This window comes from Cherax quadricarinatus, chromosome 23 (genome assembly GCF_038502225.1).
Source record: "Cherax quadricarinatus isolate ZL_2023a chromosome 23, ASM3850222v1, whole genome shotgun sequence".
Lineage (NCBI taxonomy): Eukaryota > Metazoa > Arthropoda > Malacostraca > Decapoda > Parastacidae > Cherax > Cherax quadricarinatus.
In genome coordinates, this window is record NC_091314.1 from 9250037 (window position 1) to 9271033 (window position 20997).

The 20997-nt window shown below is 39.2% G+C and overlaps 1 protein-coding gene across 1 annotated transcript in view; it reads right to left on the reverse strand.

Annotated features, from left to right (window-relative positions):
• Taldo (transaldolase) overlaps window positions 1-20997 on the reverse strand; it is a 67440-nt gene that overhangs the window by 15435 nt on the left and 31008 nt on the right. Inside the window, exons 3-5 of the mRNA XM_053772449.2 lie at window positions 13269-13508; window positions 11211-11336; window positions 3793-3929 (exon numbers count right to left, since the gene is read on the reverse strand). Of these exons, the coding sequence (XP_053628424.1) occupies window positions 3793-3929; window positions 11211-11336; window positions 13269-13508 (503 nt within the window). The remainder of the gene's footprint in view (window positions 1-3792; window positions 3930-11210; window positions 11337-13268; window positions 13509-20997) is intronic.

The window sequence follows — 20997 nt, forward strand, 5'->3', positions numbered from 1 at the left end:
TATGATATTTTTTCAAAATTATATAATAAACACGATACATAACATAAAAAGATGATAAATACACCCCACAATAGAATAAATAAACATAAATATGAGATGTGGTAGCAGACGACTTGCACAAGTGACGCCATATTAGAAATGATAATAATAATAATAATAATAATCACCGAGTCTCATTAAATGTTGTATATTACGTTAATATACACATTTTCATTAATCCATCCATGATATTTTTTTCAAAATTATATAATAAACACGATACATAACATAAAAAGATGATAAATACACCCTACAATAGAATAAATAAACATAAATATGAGATGTGGTAGCCAGATAACTTGTACAAGTGACGCCAAGAATAACATTTTCTCTAATCTAACATAAGAGAAAATGTGTTACTGGGGGTAACTGTAGAAAATTATTCCTTTCGTATGTATGTAAGTAAGTTTATTCAGGTATACACAAATACAGTTACATAGATTATCATACATAACATATGTGTAGAGAACCTAGGATAACCCAAAAAAGTCAGAGTGACTTATTTCCATTGCCTTCATTCAGAGCATCATTTCTTCTCAAAATGATGTTACATGAGAATGGGAGTGTTCTTCTTTATTTATTCTACCGTATCAATGTAGAGACAACCTGCACACAATGTAACTTGTAAAGTAAAAGGACACAAGTGCAACTAATGTGACATTTATTGTGGCAACGTTTCGCTCTCCAGGAGCTTTATCAAGCTTGATAAAGCTTGATACAGGCTTGATAAAGCTCCTGGAGAGCGAAACATTGCCACAATAAATGTCACATTAGTTGCACTTGTGTCCTTTTACTTTACATATTGTCGGTAATTCTACCAACTTTATCACAATGTAACTTGTACACAAACCAGACGTGTACACTTTGTTTGTTAACAAAACTTACCTTCGCCTGGTTTGTTTACATAACTCTGCGCCTGTACTCTCTCATGCACTCATTCTTTCTCTCTCTCATTTATTCGTTTTATCTCATTTACTTACTCCTGACCCTACATTAAGACTACAAATATTTTAAGGTAAGTAATGAGTGAACTGTATATACATTTTATCGCTCTGGGATGCTTAAATGTAATAGAATATTATGTGTAGGTGGGTTGGCCTGGTATGGTAGCCCGGCTGACTACCATACATACCACACTTGATTTTTTACAATAAATACTACTCATCTCACCCTATATTTTAAGGTAAGTAATGAGTGAACTGTATATACATTTTATCGCTCTGGGATGCTTAAATATCATAGAATTTTGTGTGGGTGGGGTGGCCTGGTATGGTAGCCTGGCTGACTACCATACATACCACACTTGATTTCTTACAATAAATACTACTTGTCTCACCCTAGATTAAGACTATAAATATTTTAAGGTAAGTAATGAGTGCACTATGTGTGTATTGTACTTTTTTTATTGTTTTTTGATGCCTGGTTCTATTGCTAACTTAATACAGTGGACCCCCGGTATTCGATGGCATCGCTATTCGATAAATCAGGTATTCGATGCATTATATCGCAAAAAAATTTCCTCGGTATTCGATTGAAAACCCGGTATTCGATACGATTCGTACGAGACCTGTCCACATGTGGCCTGAACTGCCCCTTGTGTGCCAGTGTTTACAAGCCAGCCAGTGTTTACCTGGAGTTTACCTGGAGAGAGTTCCAGGGGTCAACGCCCCCGCGACCCGGTCTGTGACCAGGCCTCCTTAGGTCAGTGTCCCAGGATGCGACCCACACCAGTCGACTAACACCCAGGTACCCATTTTACTGATGGGGAACATAGACAACAGGTGGAAAGAAACACATCCAATGTTTCTACTCTGGCTGGGAATCGAACCCAGGCCCTCACCGTGTGAAGCGAGAGCTTTAACCACCAGGCCACCATCTAAGGATACATTCGGTACATTCAATATTATCCATATTATCACTGTGTTTGGTGCTTGTTTCTGCAAAATAAGTCACCATGGGCCCCAAGAAAGCTTCTAGTGCCAACCCTGTGGTAAAAAGGGTGAGAATTAGTATGGAAATTAAGAAAGATTTTGAAGGGTTTGAGGCTAACCCTGAGAAGCCTATACCAGTTGTGGAATACTTTGTGCGTACTTCAAAAATTAAGGAAATGAGTTCACAGTGGGATGAAGTGCAAACCTTTATGGATGAAAATCACCCTAACACAGCTATTACAATGACAATGTTGTGGCCCATTTTAGACAAATCGTAAAGGAACGGGAAGTACAGAGCTCTATGGACAGATTTGTTGTGCGACAGAGGTCCAGTGACTCTCAAGCTGGTCCTAGTGGCATTAAAAGAAGAAGGGAAGTAACCCTGGAAAAGGACTTGCTACCTCAATCCTAATGGAAGGGGATTCCCCTTTTAAACACTAACACCTCTCCCCTCCTTCCATCCCATCAATCACCACCAGATCTTCATTAAAGGTAAGTGTCAATTATTTTATTGTAATTATTCTATTGCATTAAACTTAATATTTCATGTAGTAAAATTTTTTTTTTTCATACTTTTAGGTGTCTTGCACGGATTAATTTGATTTTCATTATTTCTTACGAGGAAAATTGATTCGGTTTTCGATATTATCGGTATTCGATGAGCTCTCAGGAACGGATTAATATCGAATACCGGGGGTCCACTGTATATGCTAGTGTAAACTTGTTATCTAGTGTTTGTATGCATTTGTAAGTGGAAAAAAAGGGTGTTCCACTTTACGGCGGTAGCCTGGAACCTAACCAACCGTATAAGTGGGGCCCTACTGTATAGTCAAACAACTAATATTCATAATTTTATTGGGCTATCCTACACATTAATTACTCTAAGACAATTTAAAAAATCTAAAACCTGTATATTTAACATAAATAAAAACTTACACAAGTAGGAATGATTTGATAAGTGTAAGATGTGCCTAGCTTTGGCCAGAAGACCTACTTCAGTGCTGTCTATTTTTAAGATATAATAACAATAACTATTTCCCAAGAAGATATCAGTTACATTAATAGGTTAACACTGTATACTATTTCTCACAAAGAAGAGCCCATCATCATTCATAACCTTTCGGACAGTCTTAAGTTAGAAGTAATACACTACTAACAATATAAGATATATATTGGATTTTTTTACACACTGACCATCTCCCACCAAGACAGGGCGACCCAAAAATGAAAAAAAACAAAAAATTGCTTTTACAATCACTTATACTATCACTGTCTTGCCAGAAGCACTCCGATATTACAGTTTAGATGCCCTTCAAACTGCAAACATTCCCACCCCTCCTTCAGAGTGGAGGCACTGTAATTCCCATCTCCAGGACTTGAATCTCTTCATAAATATTACCTTGCTCATCAAGTCATAACAGCCACTTGGTTCCACACTGGTTGTTTCACACCGAAGAAGAGCAACTCAAAAAACGAGAATGCATTCACCATCACTCATTCAATAGTTGTACTGCCAGAAGTGCATTGACATCACACTTCAAATGACCCTCTGAACTGAAATATCGCCACACCTTCAGAGCATAGGCACTATACTTCCCACTAAAAGGATTGTCCAGATAACCAGTTTACCAGAATCCCTTCATAAATCCTGTATCCCTTGTTTAAAAAAAAAAAAAAAAAAAAAAAAAATCAATGATCATCAAAGCAGAGTAACTATCATAAGTATAAAAATTTATAAAGAATTCCTAATCTTCTCTGCTTATATTTATACAACTTGATTTATGAATGTCATGGGTTTTGATACTACCAATACTGTACTTACCACTATTCCTGAATGACGCTCCCATTACAACAGTCTTATAGCCATACTTTTTATAATAGTTGTAAATGCGAGTGACACTTTTCACTCCAGGATCATCATGGGCCTCAAATGTCTTTTGATCTGTGTTTGCCACATACCTGATGATTAAAATGTGATGTATTAATATTTTATTAATACAGTATATAATATGTATTTTAATGGTCTTCAGGTAGACTATTTTGCATAATACAGGCTCAAATCATGAAGTTTTCTTCAAGGATTTTAAGTCACATACCTAAACAAGTAAAAGCATACAAGCTTACATAGGTAAAACCAATGGAACATAAAATATTTAATTCCATGGCAAATTAACAAATCTCTTAAGTTATGTAATGCGATCAGTTAGCTGCATTCATTATTCATACTAACTGAGGCTTTGCTGTATAATAAGGTTTTGTTGATAAATTATTTTGCAAGAACATCCTCACTGAGAATCTTTCCAGACATTTCAAACACCTTCCAATGTAAGTACAATTTGAAGAAATTGAAACATCTGTCAAAATATTCCACATGCTGATTTGGACAGCAACCACCCAGGGAGGTACTACCATCCTGCCAAGTGAGTGTAAAATGAAAGCCTGTAATTGTTTTACATGATGGTAGGATTGGTGGTGTCTTTTTTCTGTCTCATAAACATGCAAGATTTCAGGAACGTCTTGCTACTTCTACTTACACTTAGGTCACACTACACATACATGTACACGTTTATGTATACACACTCATCAGAGTTTTCTTTGATTTTATCTTAATAGTTCTTGTTCTTATTGCTTTTCCTTTTATATCCATGGGGAAGTGGAATAAGAATCTTTCCTCCATAAGCCATGTGCATTGTAAAAGTCAATTAAAATGCAGGGAACAATGGGCTAGTAACCCCATTTCCCATATAGCCTACTAAAAAGAAAGAAAACCGTCAAAGTGGGTTGTTTGAATGTACATGGAAGTTGTGCGAATAATAGGAGAGAGACGATTGTGGACGTTATGAACGAGAAGATGGATGTCCTGCTTAAGTGAAACAAAGCTGAAGGAGGCGGGAGAGTTTCTGTGGGGAGAAATAAATGGGGTTAGGTCAGGTGTTTCAAATAGGGTTAGAGCTAAAGAAAGAGTAGCAATAATGTTGAAGGATAAGTTATGGCAGGAAAAGAGGGAATATAAATGAATTAATTCAAGGATTATGTGGAGTAAAATAAGGGTTGAATGTGAAAAGTGGGTTACAGCAAGCGTTCATGCATCTGGAGAAGAGAGAAGTGTAGAGGAGAGAGAGAGATTTTGGGAAATGTGGAGTGAGTGCATGGGGAGTTTTGAAACAAGTGTGAGTCCTTGTGGTTGGGACTGCAATGCAAAAGTAGGTAAAAATGTTGTGGAGGGAGTAGTAGGCAAATTTGGGGTACCAAGGGTAAATGAAAATGGGGAGCTTTTAATTAAGCTATGTGTAAAAAGAGGTTTGGTAATAAGTAATACATATTTTATGAAAAAGAGGATAAATAAGTATACAAGTATATAGCATGTAATGAAAGTAGTTTGTTTGACTATGTATTGGTGGATAAAAGGTTGATGGGTAGGCTTCAGAATGTACACGTTTATAGAGGAGCAACTGATATATCGGATCATTATTTAATTGTAGCTACAGTTAGAGTAAGAGGTAGATGGGACAAAAGGAAAATGGCAACAGTAAGTAAGAGAGAGGTGAAAGTGTATAAAGTAAGGGAGGAGGAAGTTAGGGTGAGATATAAGCAGCTACTGGCATAAAGGTGGACTAGTGCAAGTATGAGTAGTGGGGGGGGAGGGGGGGTTGAAGAGGGTTGGAAAAGTTTTAAAAATACATTATTAGAAAGTCTAGAAAATATGGAGAACTTGCCCATCATTATATGTTTGTTCCCATAGGCTCAGAGACCCTTGGCTCATGGGGAAAGAATGCATCTAAATTCCTTAAGGAGCTGGGAAAAAGACTCATCAGGGTAACTAGGGATCCCAGGGCAGGTAGTTTTCTGTTCCAGCGGCTCAGTGCGGCTGTTCAAAGGGGTAATGTCTGCTGTATTTTGGGCACACGCCCCAGCTCTGAGGAGCTGGATGAGATTTTCGCCTTATAATCGGTGATACACACGTAACAACATGTACCGTATATGCCACCTTTATATCAACAATGTATCTCTTAAATCTTCTGTACCATATTATGTAATAAAATATTCTTATTAGAATGTGAGGCAAAAGTTTATGGCTAAAGGTGGGTGGGTGCAGGAGGAAAGAGGAGTGATTGGTGGAATGATGAAGTAAAGGGTGTGATAAGAGAAAAAGGTAGCTTTTGAGAGGTTTTTACAAAGCAGAAGTGTTATAAGAAGAGCACAGTATATGGAGAGTAAAAGAAAGGTGAAGAGAGTGGTGAGAGAGTGCAAGAGTTGATGATAGAGTGGGAGGTGCACTGTCAAGAAATTTTGATGAAAATAAGAAAAAAATTTGGAGTGAGTTAAACAAGTTAAGAAAGCCTAGGGAACGAATGCATTTGTCATTTAAAAACAGTAGGGGAGTTAGTAGATGGGGAGCTGGAGGTATTGGGTAGATGGCGGGAATATTTTGAGGAACTTTTAAATGTCGATGAAGAGAGGGAGGCGGTAATTTCATGCACTGCCCAGGAAGGTATAACATCTTTTAGGAGTGAATAAGAGCAGGATGTGAATGGGGGGGGGTGCATGAGGCATTACACAGAATGAAAGGGGGTAAAGCAGCTGGAACTGATGGGATCATGACATAAATGTTACAAGCAGGGGGGGATATAGTGTTGGAGTGGTTGGTATTTTTGTTTAATAAATGTATGAAAGAGGGGAAGGTACCTAGGGATTGGCAGAGGGCATGTATTGTTCCTTTATATAAAAGGAAGGGGGACAAAAGAGATTGTAAAAAATACAGTAGGGTTATTATTGAAAGAATTAGAGGTAAGACAGAGAGTAGGATTGTTGATGGGCAAGGAGGCTTTAGAGTGCGTAGGGGATGTGTAGATCAAGTGTTTACATTGAAGCATATTTGTGAAGAGTATTTAGATAAAGATAGGGAAGTTTTCATTGCATTTATGGATTTAGAAAAGGCATATGATAGAGTGGATAGGGGGGCAATGTGACAGATGTTACAAGTATATGGAATAGGTAGTAAGTTACTAAATGCTGTAAAGAGTTTTTATGAGGATAGCGAGGCTCAGGTTAGGGTGTGTAAAATAGAGGGAGACTACTTCCCGGTAAAAGTAGGGCTTAGACAGCGATGTGTAATGTCCCCATGGATGTTTAATATATTTATAGATGGGGTTGTAAAAGAAGTAAATGCTAGGGTGTTCGGGAGAGGGGGTGGGATTAAATTATGGGGAATCAAATACAAAATGGGAATTTACACAGTTACTTTTTTCCTGATGATACTGTGCTTATGGGAGATTCTAAAGAAAAGTTGCAAAGGTTAGTGGACGAGTTTGGGAGGGTGTGTAAAGGTAGAAAGTTGAAAGTGAACGTAGATAAGAGTAAGGTGATGAGGGTATCAAATGATTTAGATAAAGAAAAATTGGATATCACATTGGAGAGAGGAAATATGGAAGAAGTGAATGTTTTCAGATATTTTGGAGTTGACGTGTCAGCAGATGTGTTTATGAATTATGAGGTTAACCATAGAATTGAGGAAGAAAAAAAGGTGAGTGGTGCGTTGAGGTATATGTGGAGAAATAAAACGTTATCTATGGAGGCAAAGAAGGGAAAATATGAAAGTATAATGGTACCAACACTGCTGCAGCGAGGAGGCAGTTGGAGATGTCCTGTCTAAGGGTGTGGCATGTAAAGAGTACATAACCTTTATTCGACGCATGTACACGCCCTCATTAAAAGGCTAAGGGTTGGACAATGGGGCCCCAGTGTCAGATCAGTATCTAGGTTCAGCTAATGAAAAAGTGGATCAGGCAATTGTGGAGGTGACATGGTTATCACTCATGTTTTCACCCTTGTCATTTCCATTCGAGAGCTGGTTGAAGCATAGTGGTCGGAATTCTACAAGCTCCAATTCTGCCTCGATTACCGTGGCGTGCGCTAATACCTATTGCTGTACATCGTGTATATACTTTACATATTGCTGTTTATACTTGATGAAAGAAAATATAAGTCAAAGTTTTTGGCTGTGTTTATTTTGCTCCCTTTACACCGAGGATAACAGGCGTTTTTGTTCCTGAGTTGTAATAAAGGGCAATTTGTGGTGTAAATATTATGCAGAGAATTCGAAGTGTGGAAATTAGGAGGTGTGGAGTTATTAAAAGTATTAGTCAGAGGGCAGAAGAGGGGGTCTTGAGGTGGTTTGGTCATTTAGAGAGAATAGATCAAAGTAGAATGACATGGAGAGCGTATAAATCTGTCAGGTAAGAAAGGCGGGATAGGGATTGTCCTCGAAAAGGTTGGAGGGAGAGGGGCTTGGACTTCCAGCAAGCGTTCGTGAGCGTGTTTGATAGGAGTGAATGGAGACTAATGGTTTTTGGGACCTGACGAGCTGTTGGAGTGTGAGCAGGATAATATTTAGTGAAGGGATTCAGGGAAACCAGTTATTTTTATATAGACGGACTTGAGTACTGAAAATGGGAAGTACAATGCCTGCACTTTAAAGGGGGGAGGGGGGGGGTTTGGGGTATTGGCACTTTGGAGGGATATGTTATACTATATCTTTATATATGCTTCTAAACTGTTGTATCTGGGCACTTCTGCAAAAACAATGATTGTGTATGAGTGAGGTGAAAGTGTTGAATGATGAAAGTATTTTCTTTTTTGGGGATTTTTTCTTTCTTTTTGGGTCACCCTGCCTCGGTGGGAGATGGCCGATTTGTTGGGGGGGAAAAAATTAAAACTTTTTGGAATTTAATATTTGCATGTGAAAGAGCTGAGTTGTCTTTAATATTTATTGTTTAATTTTTTTTTTAAGTTTCCAATAGCAATAACATTATCTTTTCTTAAATCCATTCCATTCCTCTACAACACTTTCTTTGAAGATTGAGACACTTATGCAACATATGGGAATCTTTATTAATGAAATGTTTTGCCACACTGTGGCTTCATCAGTCCAGTACAAAGCAGTGAGGGATAAGGAGAGCAGGAGTTTCAGGTAATCAGTCCCTCAGCTTGGAATTGATGTATTCAGTCCATCACTTGTAGAATAGTGATGGACTTTCTACAGGAGTGATGGACTGAACACATAGATTCCAGGCTGAGGGACTGATTACCTCAAACTACTCCTTTCCCTACCCCTCTCTGCTTTGTATTGGACTGATGAAGCCACTGTGTGGCGAAACGTTTCCTTAATAAAGATTCCCATATGTTGCATAAGTGTCTCAATCTTCAACTTGTCGGTTTCTTAACCATTTACCACAACACTTTCTTTAAAACTACTCTTTAGTATCTCTTCAGCACTGTCCTAGTTCATTACAATGTCCTCTTTCTCCCTGTTGATTCTAGGAAATCTTCCTTATCAATACTTTAAAAAAAAATTTATAATCTTATATGTGGTTGTCTCTCCTCTTTCTGTCTATCAGGTTGTGAAGGAATGTAATGCTTTCAGCCTTTCTTTGCAACTCTAATCTTTTAGCCCTGGTAACCATTTTGTAACTCCTCTTTGTTGCATATATACTTATTGCAAGCTTTCATCTCTACTCTTAGTAAGCAAAAATGGAAGGTGCTGATATTGAGAGCAAATACTTGCCTGACCTGGTACCTATCCTTGTACTGCTGCTATAAAATTAGCCAAATCCATTAATGAGGCAGCCATGGTGCTTTACTCAGCTTAGGTTTCCCTGGTTACTATATGTTAACTGAATTGAGACCTGGCTGAAAAATCCACCAAGCCCTATTAATGTAACTTTTGCACTCTTAGAACTCAGATCAGACCTGTTTAGATGTCAGTTCATGATAGTTTAGCCAAACAATGTACATTCTTATTGTACAACACACATCCCTAAGCACTCAATTTCTTATTAAATCTCTCCAATCAAATGTAATCTAATGGTATGTCATTTCTCCAGTAGAACACAGTACTTCAGTGATCCTCCAGTTTCAGAAACTGGGTACATTATGTAGGAGTAGGATCCTTCCCATCCCTCAAATTAGCTCCATTTGCAAATTGCCACAATGTAAGGTATCTGAGATCCAGAATTGCCTGTCACCATACCTGGTTACAAGCAAGATGATCTACAGCTATTTGTAGTACCTTTTCTTTAAGCAAACTTATGACAATTTTTTGACCCAGAATAAACATAATACTACCTGGTGATGTCACATCTTATCTCAAGCTCAAAGATGAAAGCCCAGCCAAACCTTTTTTCCTAATTACCATCAATGAATTCTCCTGGTTCTCCCTTATGTTGAAGCATTCCTTTCTTAGTACATTGTCAAATGCTCCAAACTTCAAAACACTTGTGACTTGACCTGATCTTAATTTCATCCTCTCCTTAACTCTTCTCATTTCCTATAATTTCATTGCCTTTCCTGTCTTCTGCCTGATTGGTTCTGTCTTATGGGGGTTTCGTCCTGCTGGGATTTGGTCTTACCCTCGAGGGCCATTAGCTCTCCTGCAGTTTCTCTTTTCTCTTGTTCTTAGACTACCTCTTACTTTTACTACTACTAATCTCTTTACTAAGTGTCCACACTTGACACATTTTTCCCTACCACTACCACCGTCTTATTGTCACCTCTACCACTGTTGCACTACTTTTTCTCCTATTACTTTTACTGCCACTAACACCACTATTATTACCATGATTACTACTACCACCACTACCATTACCACTTTAATACTATTCCCTCCAACTGTCCCTGCTCCTCCTCTCGTACATATTCCGGCTCCCTTCTCTTTGCGCTTCTGTGTGACTAGATAATGGTCCAAGTCGGACTGAAATGCAAAACACTGCCATAAGTGTCAGTCTTCATGTGCAGGTTATCTGTGTATTGTTCCAGTCATGGCTTTGTGCCCTTTTCTTCTTTCTGTAATGAATAATTACTGCCTAACACAGAGTAACATGAAGTACAACCACCTCCAATTAAGCGACTGAAAAATATGCTGGTGAAAAAGGAGTCAAGCATACAGGGAAATAATTTTTATGCTACCTATGACCTACTTAAATAGCATATTGGGGCTCGCCAATTGAGAACTACTGCTGTATTCCATGGTGTTTTCTCTAATTTTTGTACATACCATTTGTTTTGCCTGCAGTATAACAGTTACTCAAGTTTCTTACAGTACAGGTATCACAAAAACATTCTCTTGCAACTTTTCTAAATTCATATTCACCATGATTATGCACATCCAAAGATTTGTTTTTTAGGCAGTACAAGTACATAATCAATCCTTCAACATATACCCCATGTACAATTCAAACTTACCAATCGAGGATACGTCCAACAAAAGGAGATATAAGCGTCACGCCCGCCTCAGCACAGGCAACAGCCTGAGCAAAACCAAACAACAATGTCAGGTTACAGTGAATTCCATACTCTTCCTCAAGAACCCTGGAAACAATTGAGAATAATAACATGATAATTATGACTCACGAAATTGTAATGACACGATTGCAAACAAACCATACCACGGGTGGGGTTTGAGTTTTGAGACTCTCTGACTGCGGAATCAAACCCCACCCGTGGTATGGTATGATAATCATCAAATGTATAGACAGTGATGACCCTAATCCTAAAAGAGCATCTGTGGTAGTTTAACTTTGACTTTGTAATCTTTACTTTGGGAATCTAAGTGTACCTATTTTACCCTCAGTTAGCTTAAAAAAAAAAAGTCATATTGCAATACTGGATGATAAACACTATACTGGAACTGTAATTGTATGCAAATACCAACAGGTCTGTGCCTGTACATATGTTGGTACAAAGGAAGGTTAAGTGCATGGGAGTATCTTGAGGCAAGGGAGCACCACAGGATGTACACTGGATTAGACTGGCTCCTAGATGCCTGCAAAGTATGGTGTAAGCTAAAGGTTCAAATAACATTAAGATACCCTAGTTCTGTGTAATAACACTAGAAGTGCTAATAAGGACAGATTCTCAACATCTATCTTTGTCTCATTCTTTACTAACTAGCATCTGCTCATTTTATGAGGCAAACTAGTTTATCTGTTCATTTCATGAGGCAAACTAGTTAATCTGTCCATTTCATGAAGCAAGTCACTTTGACTATTTTGGGTTATCCTAGGTTCTCTACACATATGCTGCCATGCAAGATAATCTATGTAACTGTATTTGTGTATATCTGAATACACTTAGTCTTTATAATACGTGCATAAGCACTGCAGGATCCTTGCAGATTTAGTACTTTATAGATAATATTATCACATGCACTGCATATATTATGCACTCTGCATGCATATTGGTTATAATGCCCCATGAAGTTTCCCCAATGAAAAGTGTCACATTCATTGTCAGAAATGATGTAGACTATTTTTGCATCATGGTGGCTACGCTTGGTTCTTTTAAGGTTTTTGATGGCTGTGGAAGTGATTATCGTGATGTCATCATTTCTGGACAACGTGTTGATAACACTGGGAACATTACAGGTTAGGAAAAATTATGTACACCTACCATCCGACTTACGACCGAGTACGGTTCCGAGAAACTGGTCGTAAGTCGAAATGGTCGCAAGTCGAACTTTACTACTGAATATCAACAAAACATTTTTGTAATGACTTTATTTTATTGTTTTATTTTGGTATTTCATGTTTTACTTTACTTTTTATGTTGTTAGTACGTACTGTATTTTATACTGTAAGGTTTAGGATAAACACTGTGTACAACACAAATAGTTGTTTATTTCCCAGAAATTTGGCATAAAAAACACGGTCGTAAGTCGAGTGGTCGTAAGTCGAGCAGGTCGTAAGTCGGATGGTAGGTGTACTTATCAATTTATTTGTTTCCCATGTAACAATAATTTAAAGTGATCTTTTCCTGCAGTAGTCTATGAAGTACAATGTATATTCTGGTCCATTCCTTGTCCCATGATACTCCTGTTTACCTCACCTTCCCTTGTACCTGTGTATTTTTTTTTTTTTAACACATTGGTTGTTTCCCACCGAGGCAGGGTGCCCCAAAAAGAAAGAAAAATACTTTTATCATCATTCAACAGTTTCACCATCACTCATACATAATCACTGTCTTTGCAGAGAAGCTCCGATACGACAGTTTAGAAACTCCTCCAAACTGCCAATATCCCAAACCTCTCCTTTGAAGTGCAGGCATTGTACTTCCCATTTCTAAGACTCAAGTCTGGCTAACCTGTATGTATTATGAATGCCTGTATATATCCTCCTCTATTGACTCTATAAAGCTTTCTGTGTGAATAAAACATTAATAAAAGTTATCTACTGCTTCCAAGTGTCATCTGTGCAAAGGGTACACTCTCGATTTTAAATTTAAATCACTTTAATTAATGCTCACTTTGCTGCCTGAATTCCTTCCCAGGTAGAAGCCAGTTTAATAAGTATGCGCTCCTTGTCGATTTCCTCTTCAGCAAACATGGAGATGAATCTACGGGCCTTGCAGATGCTGGCTTCTTTATCAAAACTCAGTCGTGCATCAACCTCAATGCTTACGCGCCCAGGGACAATCTTAAGGATTTCGCAGCCAAACAAAACGAATAGCTTGTCCATTGCATGGGTAACCTTTTCAGCCTTGTTACTGGAGAGAGAACAATATCTTTAATTAATTTAAGCTAATATCACCAATTAAAAAAAATAATCAATTCAGGGGTTATTGCGAGTTAACCAAATACTGTGTAAAAAACAATTACAACTACAGAAACAATATACAATTACAAAATACATAAAAGGTATAAATTAAAAATACAGTACATAAAAGAAAAAAACTTAAACACCTGTATAACTATACGAATGACATATGCAGTATTAGGACATTTAGATGTTTTACCCTCCAGTGGTTCACCAATCTAACATGGAATAGACATTGGTAAATTCTCAATATGACAGACTTCTGAAGTAAGAAAATCTACTGGATACACTGTATTTTTAACTCATTTATTTTCAATGTTCACTGTAGTATATCTGTAATCTACTGTTTACTAAGTATACTGTAGAGCACTTTAGAGCCTTTTCTATTTTTTTTAACATTATCCTGATTTAATACAATCAGTCAATCCTCATTATTAATCCACATTGAGGGTTAACTATGTATAATATTATGGGTGAGGTCAGGTGCTACAAAGGATGGAGGGTGAAGTTAGTCGATGGCTTTGTTCTGCTTAGGTAGAATGTGTCTGGCAAGTACAGTGGACCCCTGGTTAACGATATTTTTTCATTCCAGAAGTATGTTCAGGTGCCAGTACTGACCGAATTTGTTCCCATAAGGAATATTGAGAAGTAGATTAGTCCATTTCAGACCCCCAAACATACACGTACAAACGCACTTACATAATTACACTTACATAATTGGTCGCATTGGGAGGTGATCGTTATGCGGGGGTCCACTGTATTCACAAGTCATAATACTGCCTGTGTTTTAAACAATGGTGTTGGTAGTTCTGAAGAGGGCAGACCATAATCACCATCAACAATGAACATCTGACCCCTTAGTGACAAATTTGAAAGGAAGCTCCTACATTAGTTTCCCCACATAATAAAAGTTCATAAGTACGTACACAAGAATGGTAGGCCCACTTCTCAATCATATATTTCTCATGAAATTAGACACGTGTGCAACTCTTGGGTATCTTTATTGAGGAAACGTTTCGCCACACAGTGGCTTCATCAGTCCATACAAAGGATAAACATGAACAGGAGGAGAATGAGGTAATCAGTCCCTTAGCCTTGAGTCGATGTGGTCAGTCCATCAATCTTGAATAGAATATGGCATATGAGCGGAGCAGCAGTTCATAAACTGTATGGCAGGAGAGGTGCAGCAGTCGTAGGTGGTGTCACATTAGTCCAAAGTGGAAGTAGGTCGTACCCAAGGGATAGGCAAGCGAAGAATTCCCAAGTATTAAGATCCCAAGAAGTTGCAGTGTCTGACAGGATTGTAGATGAATGGTTCAAAGAACCAGTGGACAAATGTGACACCACCTACGACTGCTGCACCTCTCCTGCCATACGGTTTATAAGCTGCTTCTCCGCTCATATGCTGTATTCTATTTAAGATTGATGGACTGACCACATCGACTCAAGGCTGAGGGACTGATTACCTCATTCTCCTTCTGTTCTTCATGTTTATCCTTTGTATGGACTGATGAAGCCAGTGTGTGGCAAAACGTTTCCTCAATAAAGATACCCAAGAGTTGCACATGCGTCTAATTTAACAACGTGTCGGTTCTTTGAACCATTCATCTACATATATTTCTCCAGCTTATTTTTGAAGCTACCTAACATTTAACTTCAGTACATCTAACCTTGCTACACTATACATAGGTTCATCCATCCTCTCTAGGTTTATCTGTCTGCAACATGACAGAGCTAACTGTGTGAGCAAAAATACGACATACTGAATTCATCTCTAATAATAATATAAGTACATGTATTTTATATAATTTCTCCCCAAACCAGATTTTTTTTTTTTTGACAGTCTTAACAACTGAAGGCAGCTGAAATGCCCGAGACAGATTCTAGATATCCACCTTATCAAAGAAGATAAGTCCCCATGCTAAACGAAGACATCAAAGATATGACAGATAGTTAAATAAAAAAAATTAATGATATTGTCCCATTGTGCATAGCATATGTTTGACTGTAAAAATGAAAAGATTGTTACAGCACAGAAGGGGGGAGGAGAGGTCTGAGTGAGTCACCACTATGCCTGGCTGGCCACAATTGCACATGTTATGCATCACATCCTCAAGGTGGAAGCCCTCACCACAAGTGCAGCTTCAGTAGCAAGGGAAACTTTAATTAGTACATAAATAAAAAAATTAATTGAACATTCATGTTTTATAGAGTAAGTGCATACAGGCAGGCCCTGTTTTACAGCGCTTCACTTTTCAGCATTTCGCTAATACAGCGGTTTTCAATTATACCCATTCTTCATTTATTAGAACTTCCTACAATAAATATATTCAACACTCACTATAAGCAAAGGATGAAAATATTTAAAGGTAAGTAATGTGTACTGTATATGCATTTTTTATGCCTAGCTATATTACTCACTTAATAGTACATGTTAGTGTAAACATGTTATCAGGCTTTTATATGTAGTATTTGAAAGTGAAAAAAGGCTATGATTTATTTTATAGCAATATTTGCTTTACAGTAGTATTCTGGCACCTAACCTGCTGTATAAGTGGGGGCCCTCCTGTACACCCTTGTCATTCTTGTGTACTGTTTAACAGTGCAGTAGTGTGTATACCTGTGTTCACATAGGTGTCGTGTGTATTGTTGCTCGGAGGTGTTACAGCAGTGTATACAGTACATGAAGATGGTGCAGTTATTGTGTAAGTGTCGTCACAGGTGTGTGTACTGTTGCTGTGACAGGTGTTATGTAATGCAGGTGTTACTCAATGCCTGTCATAGCAACAGTGCATACCAATGAGACAGACAGACACACACAAAATAACTGCACCATCTTTATATAGTATATCCATCAATGTAACACCTCTCACAGCAACAGTACACACAACAACTGTGTGAACACAAACACTACTCCACTGTTATACAGTACAGTACTATCAAGAATCATTGAGGCTGTGTGAGAATCTGTAATGTATTGTAATACAGAACACTAGGACAATGCTGTATACTCTTACTCTGTAAAAATGAATGTTAAATAAAAAAATATATAATTAAAGTTTCCCTTGCCAGTGAAGCTGATATGTCAACACCAGTTTGATCTGACCTTGATCAGCTTATTTGTTAAGCATGTAAACTAGTCTCATATGTATGTCCCTTTTTATCATAGTCCACAGGTCTGTTTGATTCTCAAGACATGCAGATGATGTCCAGTTAATGACTGATTTAAAGCAGGACTATTTATTGAAACAGCCATCATTTGGTTTCTTCTCCACTGGGCATGCCCATCCTATACCACAGGAACTATGCAATTTATATGAGGAACAGTCCCTAATAGATACATGCAGAATTCATTGAGAGTAACAGAATCAAAAGTGAATCAGTCAATCTCTCCTGTATCTCTGCTCTACACCACAAGTCAGCTGGACTGTACTACTTGCCTAACAACACTGCTACCTTACCACCTCAACTGCTGGCCATTAACTGCCACACCATACGGTCGTCCGCCTGTCCGTTAAGTGTTCCTCAAGCAATCCCCTAACTTATTTGCAGTACTGAATTTACACAAGACTTTCCTGCGAGTTATTTACCCAATTTAATTTTTTCGTCTGCCCTTTATTATTTTTTCCCTAAGTTATTTGTCTATTTATAAAAAAAAGTGTTAAATCATATTGTATATCTATCCTGAAAGCAGTATTAATGTCAATAATTTGGTGGGTTGTAGTGCAAGCTATCACAACAAGAGATGCTGCACAGTACTGCATATGATTACCGTGTTTGAGTTCTTACACATGGGTGTTTGTATTTGTCCCTTCACACAGGTGTTTGCACTGGTGTTGTGATGCGAGCCGAGCAACGCAGGTGCTGTGTGATGCGCTAAGCAACGCATGTACTGTGTGTGATACGCAAAACAACGCAGGTGCTGTGTGACGTGCCAAACAACGCAGGTGCTGTGTGACGTGCCAAACAACGCAGGTGCTGTGTGACGTGCAGGTGCTGTGTGAAACAACGCAGGTGCTGTGTGACGTGCCAAACAACGCAGGTGCTGTGTGACGTGCCAAGCAACGCAGGTGCTGTGTGACGTGCCAAGCAACGCAGGTGCTGTGTGACGTGCCAAGCAACGCAGGTGCTGTGTGACGTGCCAAGCAACGCAGGTGCTGTGTGACGTGCCAAGCAACGCAGGTGCTGTGTGACGTGCCAAGCAACGCAGGTGCTGTGTGACGTGCCAAGCAACGCAGGTGCTGTGTGACGTGCCAAGCAACGCAGGTGCTGTGTGACGTGCCAAGCAACGCAGGTGCTGTGTGACGTGCCAAGCAACGCAGGTGCTGTGTGACGTGCCAAGCAACGCAGGTGCTGTGTGACGTGCCAAGCAACGCAGGTGCTGTGTGACGTGCCAAGCAACGCAGGTGCTGTGTGACGTGCCAAGCAACGCAGGTGCTGTGTGACGTGCCAAGCAACGCAGGTGCTGTGTGACGTGCCAAGCAATGCAGGTGCTGTATAATGTGCCAAGCAGCGCAAGTGTTGTGTAATGTGCCAAGCAGTGCAGGTGCTGTGTAATGTGCCAAGCAGTGCAGGTGCTGTGTAATGTGCCAAGCAATGCAGGTGATGTGTAATGTGCCAAGCAGCGCAAGTGCTGTGTAATGTGCCAAGCAGCGCAAGTGCTGTGTAATGTGCCAAGCAGCACAAGTGCTGTGTAATGTGCCAAGCAGCACAAGTGCTGTGTAATGTGCCAAGCAGCGCAAGTGCTGTGTAATGTGCCAAGCAGTGCAGGTGCTGTGTAATGTGCCAAGCAGCGCAAGTGCTGTGTAATGTGCCAAGCAGCGCAAGTGCTGTGTAATGTGCCAAGCAGCACAAGTGCTGTGTAATGTGCCAAGCAGCGCAAGTGCTGTGTAATGTGCCAAGCAGTGCAGGTGCTGTGTAATGTGCCAAGCAGCACAAGTGCTGTGTAATGTGCCAAGCAGCGCAAGTGCTGTGTAATGTGCCAAGCAGCGCAAGTGCTGTGTAATGTGCCAAGCAGTGCAGGTGCTGTGTAATGTGCCAAGCAGCACAAGTGCTGTGTAATGTGCTAAGCAACCCAGGTGTTAATGATGGACAATCATGACAATATATTTTATCCTCAAGACGAAACTTATTTTACATGCACACATGTACATGTACACATGTACATGTACTGCCCCCACCACACACGTGATCACACAAACAATCAAAAAGAAAAGTGTCGGTGAACAAAACTAGGCAAGACCCATTAGCTGAGGGAATTAAAGATTACTGTTATTGTGAAATTCCAAAAATGTAAATGTGGATGCTTTGTTAGTGATGGTAACATTCCTTTCATAATGCTACTAATTATTATTACTGGTGGCAAGATATATAATGCAAGGAAGTCTAAAGTGCTTTTCCACCACTTGTCAGTAATGGCTTTTTTTTTTTTTGGTAGGTAAGACACATAGGCAACAGTTAGGCAACTTTATTCCGAAACGTTTCGCCTACACAGTAGGCTTCTTCAGTCGAATACAGAAAGTAGGCAGGAACAGTAGAGATGTGAAGACGATGTAATCAGTCCATCACCCTTGAAGTCGTAGAATTTGAGGTTGTCAGTCCCTCGGCCTGGAGAAGTTCAGTTCCATAGTCAGGAACTATCTGAAGATCAAGCGACAGTAAGGAGACTTAAATACTGTCGGAAGGAGAGGTGCAGAGTAGTAGTAGTAGTAGTAGTAGTAGTAGAGTGTAGCCACTGAGAGGTCAGGTCCCTCTCAGATCCAACAGTCCTCACTTGAAAGGGTTGTCAAAGGCGTTTTCTGTACCAAGAGGCCATGTGTTGCAGTGTCAGACAAGATGAACATCAAAATGGTATACAATACCTGTCGGTATTGTATACCATTTTGATGTTCATACCAACCTGTCGGTATTGTAAACCATTTTTTTTTTTTTTTTTTGGAGTATAAGAACATAAGCAAGAAGCACTGCAGCAAGCCTACTGGCTTATGCTAGGAGGGTCGAATTCACACCCGCTCAATATTATTATTATTATAATAACCCTTTGACTATTTTGGTCATATATACAGTGGACCCCCGACCAATGAAGGCATTGTCTAACGATAAATTCAAATAACGAAGCGTTTGAGCGTAAAATTTTTGGCCCGACCAACAATGAAAAACTTGACAAACACGATTTGTCCCAAACGCGTCCACATGTCCCATCTGGCCTGAGCGCGCCTTAGCTGCCCTCCCTTCAGTTAGTGTGCCAGTGCTTACAAGCCATATCAGCCACACCCACGCATACATTCGGTACATTTTGTATTATTCCAGTGTTTTTAGTGCTTGTAACTGCAAAATAAGCCACCATGGGCCCCAAGAAAGCTTCTAGTGCCAACCCTGTGGTAAAAAGGGTGAGAATTTAAATTTAAATGAAGATCATCACAAAGTATGAAACTGGAGTGCGTGTCTCCGAGCTGACCAGGTTGTATAACAAACCCCAATCAACCATCGCTACTATCTTGGCCAACAGAAAGGCAATCAAGGAAGCTGTTGTTGCAAAAGGTGCAAGTATCTTTTCAAAACACAGATTCTCTATCATTTCATAAGAATTTTTTTTTGTTTTTTTTCAAATATTTTGCGACACCAGAAGACACTTCAGGATTTGGGGTTGCGACAGTCAAAGGGTTAATTGTTATTATTGATGAGAGAAGCATTAACAATATCTCCATCCCAAGAATGTGGAAAACAGCATAATAGAGTAATGGGACTGAATTACAGTACACTGTTAGGTACAAAGCCTGTACACGACTTGCTGAGGTCCTAACCAACTACTGGCAGGACCCAAATGAACTTAAACCTGACTGAACAATGCATAAATCATCTGCTGCATAATCATGACCCCTTTATTTTTTTAATGTATCAAATGCCATAGCATTAATGTTTTAATATTTGTTTTGGAAACACTAAGCCCCTGGCAAGGGCATATTGGCTCCCTAAGAGCATGGTCAAGAGTCGAGACACTGCCCCCCCCCCCAACCACAACTAGGCAAGTAGTGTGCACACCGAGATATGTACTATATATTCATTCATGCGTGTTGTTGACCTGTCATTATACCCTGAATGCAAATTTTATGAAAACATAAATGAATTATATATTTGAAAAGCTACAAAGTCATCCTGAGCAATCCTGAGCATTCAGAAAAAAAAAAAATTTGCTGCTGGCAATCCAGTACTGTACTTCCCCACTGGGAGACTAACCCTGAGCCAGACTTTCTCTTAGGCTCCAGCAATCACTAATTTCCACACACCAGCAATGACCAGTAGAGCAGGCAGGGCTCAATTCACAAACACCTCTTAGTCAAGGCTGCATTAATCAGAGAATGTTTCTCAATACAAGTGAACACATTCATGATTCATGCTAACCTCACATCAAACATGCATTTTTTATATTACAGTATACA